Raw genomic sequence first — 10593 nt, 5'->3', positions numbered from 1 at the left:
GTGTGTGTGCATGGTTGTCATTGAGAGAGGTTATTAAGAGCTCAGATCAGGAGTCATTTCTTAAACACACACACACACACACTCTAGCCACAGTTAACGTGTGGTTGTCCTCATTCGTTCAAGATGATCCTATCAATATCTGATCGAGATTTGTTGTGTCTACACATTGTAATAAAATCTGTCTCTTATCTGCCCACTGCGTCCATATTGTGACCAGATTCCCTGGTCCCTCTGTGTATGCAAATTAATCCAACCTGCCTTGGACCTCCCTTATAACACAAGCTGTATAAATCGATAGAAAACAGCACACTTTTATAGTCATTAGCTTTACACTTCCACCATTACGTTTGTTATCCAACGATTTATATGTATGGTATACATTTAATACATACATACAATTTCTCCTATCCAATATGTAGCAATTTTGGCAACTTTTTACTATCAACATTTTTAAATGACACCCTCAATAAAAAAATATCTCATCAAAAAACTTAAAACACAATTGGGAGTTCAGCTCCTTTAATTACGAAAGTACCCTATACTACTTAACCAAGAGGGTGTGGACATTTTTCAAAGGCAGCAACACACCTATATTTGTGACATTGAAACACAGTCCTGTAAGCTTAGACTTCTCAAACTAGTATTCTGTCATGACATATCAAGTCTCTGTTTCAGGAGCCTCATCTTGTCCTGTTGTATCATCACGTGGGACCATCTGGTGTTGGTGTGTTTCAGGCTTGTGTCTGTAGTACAAAATGAGTGACATTGCTAATCCTGCCAAGAGAACTATCCCTAATAATCCCAAAGCCAGTCTGCCCCTGGTGGCAAGAGACACCTCACAGCATTCTGTAGAAGAGAAGAGAGAAAGAGACAGGCTTTCAGCTTCACCTCCCAAATACCTCTTCCTCTAGTAGTACTGCCTGGTCACTGAACATTTCATTGAGGTCATTGCGAACAGTTCCTCTCATGGGAAGTTGCACTCTGCAATGGTATTTTTAGTGATCCAATTTACATTTTAGTCATTTAGCAGACGCTTTTATCCAGAGCGACTTACAATTATTGAGTGCATACATATTTCATACTGGCCCCCTGTGGAAATGGTGTTATTCTTGCATGCAGTACATCTATACACAATGCTCATATGACTCATTTGCCCTCATGAAGAGAAATGTCAAATCCTTATTTAAGATGGGTGTGTTTGACTACAAATTGTGTCTAGAATTCATACATTGCAGACTTTGTGTAAGAGTAACACACTATCTCGTCAGGGTTTAGCCCTTAGTGATTATGCAATGGTTTAATATTTCATCACTAAATCAGTGATCCATACTTGGTCACATTGCTCTACCTCTAAACCAGTTGGTAGGTCACAACATTACCTGGGAGTGGGTGGAGGGTGAGTGAGCGGGTGAAGCTTTGATTGAGAACATCCAGTCTCATTTCACCAATGATGGTGAGTGTACTGTTTGGCCTGACCTCCATGGAGCTGTGGACCTCATAGCGCCCCCTGCTGTCCAGGCCAATACGGCTGTGGCTCTGATTGGAGAGATCTCCTCCAATGGAGTCTGTCCACCACACATTAGGCTGGGGGAAACCCTGGGAGGAGTTGAGGGTGATGAAGAAGCTGTCACAGGATGACTGTACAGAGAGCTGGGGCTCCTTGAAGGGGGCTAGGGTAAACAAAAACAACAACAATACTCACATTAAACTCTTAACATAGGAGAATTCTGACTGCAAAAGGCTTTAGGCAAGTAGATGACTATGAGCTGATTTTGTGCAGGTAGCTTAATACTTATTTGTCTTTTAATCCCCCATAGATGCAAGATTTCTGATAAATCTGAAAGGACAAAAATACATACTCTAACCTGCCACTAGAAGTAGTAGCTTTTCCTTGGTGCTTCCCTGTTCATCTGTCACATAACAGGTGTATTGGCCCTGGTCACTCAGCTGTACCCCACTCAGTCTAAGTGAGGCATTTCCCACAGCGATCTGGTCTTCAAACAGATGAGTGCGTCCCTTGTAAACAACACTCTGTCTTTCCAGCTGATCTCTCCCATAGTAATAGCTGTGGACCACCTCTGATTCTCCATGCTGCCAGTTGACGATCAGGTATTTGAGGTTCAGGTTTTTAGACGGAGGGAAATAGCAGCTAAGGGTGATGTCACTGCCCGGAGCTGCCACTCCCATAGGTGAAATAAGGAACTGAACCTCAATAATCGCTAAGGAAGGAGACAGACAATACAGCCATAGATTAGGGAGAAACTTCAATTCTCTTTTATTATATCACCAAAGATACTGTGATAACTTTGAGCTTGTTGGTGACTGTTGTTGTAAAACCAACATTCTAAATAATGATTTATTAAATGTTAGTATACAAATTCATTTTGCAACTTAATTTGGTTCCTCATTTTTAGTATGAGAATGTGATGAATATTCTGTTTCTGTTGTAGCTGCAAAGCCACAGTGACAATCTACACTACAACCGTGACTGTGGAAATGCTTAGCCACATAGGGTTGTCTTATAGCAAAGTCATCATTGAAGTACAGAAAATGTTTACTCAGCGATCCAAACTGTGGGTTTTGTGACGTAGATTTACAGTATATTAGAATTACCGCATGAAGAGCCCCTGTTAGTATGCTCCAACTGGATTAAAATGGAATATTTAGAGGTTAAACATATAGTATGAATATTTAGAATATTTAGAGGTTAAAAACATATTATATGACGGATACATACTATGGGCATCATCTAGTTATGATGGTATTGACGAGTTTACGTTCAACTCTGTAAGCTAAACTGCAGCATGGCCATACCTGGGATGTATTCACTAGGAACCAAACTGCAGCAAACAGAAGCAAACAGAACAGGGAGGGACCTACGTGCAATGGTGCAAAATGTCTTGCTACTGTGTGCTCTAATGAATACATCCTTGATACACCCTGCATGTTTACACATGATAAGATGATGGAATATAATAACTAGCTACCTGAGAAAAGCAGTGACACCGAAATAAACTTTGAGATGCCTTGTCTTTTCATCCCACACACTTTTGAGTAGACCTGTAAAAAGAAAGCTAACATGTGAAAAACAATGTGGATCACATCCATATATTGAAAATACTACATGCCTTAAGTTACAACATACATGGCTATTCTTGTCTCAGTCAGACGTACCAAGATTCAGGATAACTGATGAAGTACGCCTATTTCAACTTTTTCTGTTATGTGGGTGAAAAGTGTAAAGAGGTTGGCTAACTAACTACACAACAAATCCCCAGAAATGACTACTAATGGATAATTAAGAAGGGTAAAAATGGATAAATTGTATACATTGTATTTCTATTATTGATGTGTTTCACAAGATGACAGTAGTTCTAGTAGTAGTTTTTATTTTACTGAACAAAAATATAAAACGCAACATGTAAAGTGTTGATCCCATGTTTCATGAGCTGAAATAAAAGATCCCTGACATTTTCCATACACACATAAAGCTTATTTCGCTCTAATTTTGTGCACACATTAACATTGATCATCCTTGAGATGTTTCTACAACTTGCTTGGAGTCCACCTGTGGTCAATTTAATTAATTGGACATGATTTGGAAAGGCACACACCGGTCTATGTAAGGTCCCACATTTAACAGTGCATGTCAGAGCAAAAACCAAGCCATGAGGTCGAAGGAATCTGTGGAAGGGTACCAAAAAATGTCTGCAGCATTGAAGGTCCCAAGAACACAGTGGCCTCCATCATTCTTAAATGGAAGAAGTTTGGAACCACCAAGACTCTTCCTAGAGCTGGCTGCCTGGCCAAACTGTGCAATCGGGGGAGAAGGGCCTTGGTCAGGGAGGTGACCAAGAACCCGATGGTCACTCTGACAGAGCTCCAGAGTTCCTCTGTGGAGATGGGAGAACCTTCCAGAAAGACAACCATCTCTGCAGTTCTCCACCAATCAGGCCTTTACGGAAGAGAGGTCAGACGGAAGCCACTCCTCAGTAAAAGGCACATGACAGCCTGCTTGGAGTTTGCCAAAAGGCACCTAAAGGACTCTCAGACCATGAGAAACAAGATTCTCTGGTCTGATGAAACTAAGATTGAACTCTTTGGCCTGAATGCCAAGCATCATGTCTGGAGGAAATCTGTCACTATCCCAACGGTGAAGCATGGTGGTGGCAGCATCATACTGTGGGGATGTTTTTCAGTGACAGGGACTGGGAGTCTAGTCAGGATCGAGGGAAAGATGAGCAGAGCAAAGATGAAAACCTGCTCAAGAGCGGACAACGACCCTAAGTACACAGCCAAGACAACGCAGGAGTGGCGTCGGGACAAGTCCCTGAATGTCTTTAAGTGGCCCAGCCAGAGCCCGGACTTGAACCTGATTGAACATCTCTGGAGAGACCTGAAAATAGCTGTGCAGCGACGCTCCCCATCCAACCTGACAGAGCTTGATAGGATCTGCAGAGAAGAATGGGAGAAACTCCCCAAATACAGGTGTGCCAAGCTCGTAGCGTCATACCCAAGAAGACTCAAGGCTGTAATTGCTGCCAAAGGTGCTTCAACAAAGTACTGAGTAAAGGGTCTGAATAGTTATTTAAATGTAATATTTCAGATTTGCTATTTTTAATAAATTTGCTAAAATTCCTAAAAAACAGTTTTGCTTTGTCATTATGTGGTATTGTGTGTAGACTGATGAGATTTTTTAAAATCCATTTTAGAATAAGGCTGTAATGTAACAAAATGTGGAAAAAGTCAAGGAGTCTGAATACTTTGCTAATGCACTGCATGCGTCCTCTTCTGTAGCCTACAGGCTGGTTTCTCCGATCAAATAGCCTAACCTAAATGGGGCTCAATCAAATAAAATGTGCGCTGTCATGTTAACAAACATATCCTAAAAACAGGACAGGTCAAAGTAAAATGGACAATATGGAATGGACAATCACAACTGTTGTCCAGGAGTTTCACCCCATTGTCATGATCAGTGGTTTCAAGTTTGTTTCCGTCAATTTTTTGACAAGCTGATCATAGCAATCATTTCGTGCTGTGTAAACACATTGCAAATAGGCTCGTGATAACTCCTGTTAATGTTGGGTAGCTGATACAGAGTTTAAATAACGAAATTGATTAGTCACAGGAATCAGGACTAATAAAGCCAATGCAATGGCATGTTTAACAAATGGTAGGCCTACCACATGAATGGGCATTCATAAAATTCCATTGTGGGCCGACATGGTAGGCTACACCACAGTAAGCACGAGCAAACGTTTTTTTAATAAATGTTTTGGTCCTGTGCCGATGTCGTTTTTTGGTCTTTTACAAACGGTAGGCTAACCACATACAGTGGGGAAAAAAAGTATTTAGTCAGCCACCAATTGTGCAAGTTCTCCCACTTAAAAATATGAGAGAGGCCTGTAATTTTCATCATAGGTACATGTCAACTATGACAGACAAATTGAGGAAAAAAAATCCAGAAAATCACATTGTAGGATTTCTTATGAATTTATTTGCAAATTATGGTGGAAAATAAGTATTTGGTCACCTACAAACAAGCAAGATTTCTGGCTCTCACAGACCTGTAACTTCTTCTTTAAGAGGCTCCTCTGTCCTCCACTCGTTACCTGTATTAATGGCACCTGTTTGAATTTGTTATCAGTATAAAAGACACCTGTCCACAACTTCAAACAGTCACACTCCAAACTCCACTATGGCCAAGACCAAAGAGCTGTCAAAGGACACCAGAAACAAAATTGTAGACCTGCACCAGGCTGGGAAGACTGAATCTGCAATAGGTAAGCAGCTTGGTTTGAAGAAATCAACTGTGGGAGCAATTATTAGGAAATGGAAGACATACAAGACCACTGATAATCTCCCTCGATCTGGGGCTCCACACAAGATCTCACCCCGTGGGGTCAAAATGATCACAAGAACGGTGAGCAAAAATCTCAGAACCACACGGGGGGACCTAGTGAATGACCTGCAGAGAGCTGGGACCAAAGTAACAAAGCCTACCATCAGTAACACACTACGCCGCCAGGGACTCAAATCCTGCAGTGCCAGACGTGTCCCCCTGCTTAAGCCAGTACATGTCCAGGCCCGTCTGAAGTTTGCTAGAGTGCATTTGGATGATCCAGAAGAGGACTGGGAGAATGTCATATGGTCAGATGAAACCAAAATATAACTTTTTGGTAAAAACTCAACTCGTCGTGTTTGGAGGACAAAGAATGCTGAGTTGCATCCAAAGAACACCATACCTACTGTGAAGCATGAGGGTGGAAACATCATGCTTTGGGGCTGTTTTTCTGCAAAGGGACCAGGACGACTGATCCGTGTAAAGGAAAGAATGAATGGGGCCATGTATCGTGAGATTTTGAGTGAAAACCTCCTTCCATCAGCAAGGGCATTGAAGATGAAACGTGGCTGGGTCTTTCAGCATGACAATGATCCCAAACACACCGCCCGGGCATTGAAGGAGTGGCTTCGTAAGAAGCATTTCAAGGTCCTGGAGTGGCCTAGCCAGTCTCCAGATCTCAACCCCATAGAAAATCTTTGGAGGGAGTTGAAAGTCCGTGTTGCCCAACGACAGCCCCAAAACATCACTGCTCTAGAGGAGATCTGCATGGAGGAATGGGCCAAAATACCAGCAACAGTGTGTGAAAACCTTGTGAAGACTTACAGAAAACGTTTGACCTGTGTCATTGCCAACAAAGGGTATATAACAAAGTATTGAGAAACTTTTGTTATTGACCAAATACTTATTTTCCACCATAATTTGCAAATAAATTCATTAAAAATCCTACAATGTGATTTTCTGGAATTTTTTTTCTTCTCATTTTGTCTGTCATAGTTGACGTGTACCTATGATGAAAATGACAGGCCTCTCTCATCTTTTTAAGTGGGAGAACTTGCACAATTGGTGGCTGACTAAATACTTTTTTCCCCCACTGTAGATGGGCATTTATAAAATAACAGCAAGGACCGGCCCTGGATGTAGCCTAAGCCTCGGTCTCATTTCTAAACAGCAGAATTAAAAACCCAGCTCCTATTTAAACGAACATTCCAAAAATAAATACATTTTGTAGGCTAATTTCGGACGCTGATAGGCTAAAACTTTGTCTGTTGAACTAAGGATATTGCAGTTACACATTGAATTGGAGCAAAACAATCTGCGTTTTAACTATACGTGTACACTTGTGATGACGTCATCTTTATAGTTATGCTGCCATGCTATCGTTGCCTGAGTAGCTGAAAAAGAACACTGACTTCTTGTCTGCACCCTGCTTTGCCAATGTTCGCAATGATGGTGAAAAAATAACATTAAATCGCTATTTAGACTGCCTGTGTCTTGTTTGTGTTTGATAAAATGGCTAACTAGCTAGATAGCCTGCAAATAACTCCCCACCCGAGTTTTCCATTCGGGCAAAACAATGTGATGTGAATATATTTTGCATTTAAAACCTTATCTTGGCGATTCTTCCTCGTTCTCGATTCGTGTATCTTAAAAATGTTCCGTTGCAGGTGGTTCTACAAAAACCAGAGGAAATTCAGGAAGATATTCAATCCGTGTTTTGTACCACGCGATGTAAACGTAGGGTAACGTGGGATAACTAGCTCCCGGTTTTATTGTCATAGAAACCACTTTATGTCGCACTACACTAACAAAACGATTCTGAGGTAAATTTATCTAATATTTCGTAATTTATAAAAAGTTAGATAGCTGTACACTTGTTATAAACAGTATATACCATTAGGGGAGCCTAAAGATAAATAATCCACTTGAGTTACAGAAATTGTTTTTGCTACTTTAGGATGATATGGACATGATTTGGCGAGAAAATGAAAAGGGACCTTACATCCAAACCTTATCATATAAGTAGTGAGATGTGCACAGTGGCGGCTCCTGAAGAAATTCTCAGGGGGGGCAATTTTTCTGATGATTTAGGTGACCTACACACATTTAAAAAAAGATATGTCCAGCAACAACATGAAGACAGGGGCAGCATATAAGTCAATAACAGAAGCATTTATTGACTGATCTCAAAAGTGTTGGCTTACAAAAGCAAAATAAGTTATCACAGTAAAAATAATCAAGGGTGTTCTTTCACATTCCTCAACACTGCATAAACAATATGCATTTCCATAAAACACCTCATCTAATTGTGCCACAAAGTTGACAAGTCCCAAAAAAATACCAGGGTTGGTGGAGCCCTCAGTTTCATCTTTGCCTCGCAAAGCTAACTCAAACACTCCGCAAAACTTCACACACTGGATTAGCCGGCAGAGGATGTGGCGGTTCTTGCTAACCTCATCGTTGTGGCGGCGGACAGCTAGCCTGTATCCCTCATCCAGTTGAGTGGCAATGTTCACTCTCCCTAAAGCAGACAATCTCAAACAGCTATCCATGTGGGTCTTTGACTGCTCATGTTTCTTAATCTTTTCTGAAAGATGGTGCATGTCCGTTACACCAGTCGCTGTCCAAGCGGTGCTGTCTGCCGTGCCGCCTTCAGGGTGAAAGAGTAAGCAGGGGTAGCAGAAGACTGCATTAGCTACATCGCAGCCTGCTAGCCAGGTTTTTCGTTCGTACCAATTTTTGGAAAATCCTCGGGTGTAGGACTTTCCCCCTTTAGTAGATACCTGTTGAATTATTAAATTTGGTCTGGGAGGTCCTAATTGTTTCGTTGCCAATTTATCTTGATTTGTTCGCCGACAAAAAGGAACTTCTTTCAAAGAGACAATCGAGTTGCACTGAACGCTAGCCATCTTGACAGTAGTACGTGAATTGATTGACGCTGCTACCCGCTCTTTTCTTAGTTACGTTCATGGTTATGTTACGTATGACGAAAGCGCGTAAGTGCAAGCCCTCCCGGAACCCATAGAGATTGTATTGAAAGCTCTGATATTTGAAAAAAAAAGATTTTACATGAGAGTCTATGAGAGACTTCTGGGGCGATTTTCAACCTGACTGAAATCGCCCCAAAAGGGGCGGGGCCATTTGAAGCACGACTTTAGCCTGATTGGACATTTAGTGGCAGATCAGACGTCTAGATTAGAACACTGATAACTACTGTTGCCGTGATATAATTGATTAGAAAAGAAATCCCTTCCTTTTCCCGTTTGGCAGTGCGTCGCCCATATCGCCCTAATGAACACACCGCCCCTGGATGTGGAATGCAAAAAAAAATTATTCTATATTTGATTTAATTAAAATAAGATACTTAGACTTTAGCTTTTAAGGGTTAATGACAACAACAACAAAAAGACCAACAAAAATGCATAAAATACATTTTAACATTAATCTTTGGGGGGCGTAGTGACAGTTACCCAGGTACTTGGGGAAAATGTCCCTGTTCTAAGTCAAAACAATTATTTTGCCCTCAGAACAGACTCAATTCGTCAGGACATGGACTCTACAAGGTGTCAAAGCGTTCCACAGGGATGCTGGCCCACGTTGACTCCAATGCTTACTACAGTTGTGTCAAATTGGCTGGAAGTGGATCTCTACTCCGAATAGCTCGTTCCATCTCATCCCACAGATGCTCAATTGGATTGAGATCTGGTGACTGGGCAGGCCACTGCAGTAAGCTGAATTCACTGTCATGTTCGTGGAACCATTTGTTGAACAATCCTAGCCTTGTGGCATGTAGTATTATCCTTCTGAAAAAATCAATTTGCAGATGGATACACTGCTGCCATGAAGGGATGCACTTTTTGGCAATGATGTTCAGATGTCCTGTGGAATTCAAACGTTGCGCCACTTTTATCAAGGGGCCCAATGTGTGCCATGAAAACACACCAAACACCATCACACCACAACTACCAGCCTGCAATGTTGACACAAGGCATGATGGATGCATGTACTCGTGGTTTTCTCCACACCCTAGTCCTCCCATCAATGTGAAACAGCAGGAACCGGGATTCATCAGACCAGGCAATGTTTTTCAAATTCTCCAGTGTCCAGTGTTTTTGTTCCTTAGCCCACTGCAATCGCAGTTTCTTGTTTTTTGCTGAAACAAGTGGAACTCTGTAAGGTCGTCGGCTGCCATAGCCCATTCGTTTCAAGGTACAACGAGTTGTGCATTCTTTTATGGGTCTTTGGGCACCGTGTTGTACTGGACTGTCAGTTGACTAACTGTAGTAGTCTGTCTTTTGCCCTGCACAATTCGTGTCATCCTCCTTTGTCGTCTTTCATCAATGACCCGTTTTCGACCACTGGCCTGCCGTTGGCTGGATGTCCTTTGGGTGGTGGACCATTCTTGATGCACATGGAAACTGTTGTGTGAAAAACCAGCAGTGTTGCAGTTCTTGACACACTCAAACCGGTGCACCTGGCACCTACTATCATTCTCCGTTCAAAGGCACTTTAATATTTTGTCTTGCCCATTCACCCTCTGAATGGCACACATTCACAAGCAATGTCTCAATTGTCTCAAGGGTTAAAAATCCATCTTTAACCTGTCTCCTCCCCTTAAGCTACACTGATTAAAGTGGATTTAACAGGTGACATCAATAAGGGATCATAGCTTTCACCTGGATTCACCTTGTCAGTCTGTGTCATGGAAAGAGCACAGTCAGTGTATATCTGGCATTATGTCACCAAATATA

General features: G+C 41.7%; 1 protein-coding gene across 2 annotated transcripts; it reads right to left on the bottom strand.

Annotated features, from left to right (window-relative positions):
- Positions 1-330: 330 nt before the first annotated feature.
- Positions 331-7575, bottom strand: LOC311140341 (CD276 antigen-like). 2 transcript variants are annotated; one of them, XM_084175362.1, is made up of 5 exons: positions 7450-7575; positions 2988-3060; positions 1866-2219; positions 1380-1670; positions 331-846 (listed from the first exon to the last, which is right to left on the bottom strand). In XM_084175362.1, the coding sequence occupies exons 2-5, from the start codon at positions 3037-3039 to the stop codon at positions 659-661; spliced, it is 885 nt and encodes a 294-aa protein (XP_084031488.1). In that variant the 5' UTR covers positions 3040-3060; positions 7450-7575; the 3' UTR covers positions 331-658. The 2 variants fall into 2 exon arrangements, with proteins under 2 accessions (XP_084031488.1, XP_084031487.1); XM_084175361.1 differs by lacking the exon at positions 7450-7575 and adding an exon at positions 4764-4813.
- Between the last annotated feature and the right edge of the window lie 3018 nt (positions 7576-10593).

This window comes from Coregonus lavaretus (assembly GCF_964263955.1).
Source record: "Coregonus lavaretus genome assembly, chromosome: 13".
NCBI classification, from domain to species: domain Eukaryota; kingdom Metazoa; phylum Chordata; class Actinopteri; order Salmoniformes; family Salmonidae; genus Coregonus; species Coregonus lavaretus.
This window is presented reverse-complemented; position numbering and strand designations above follow the sequence as displayed.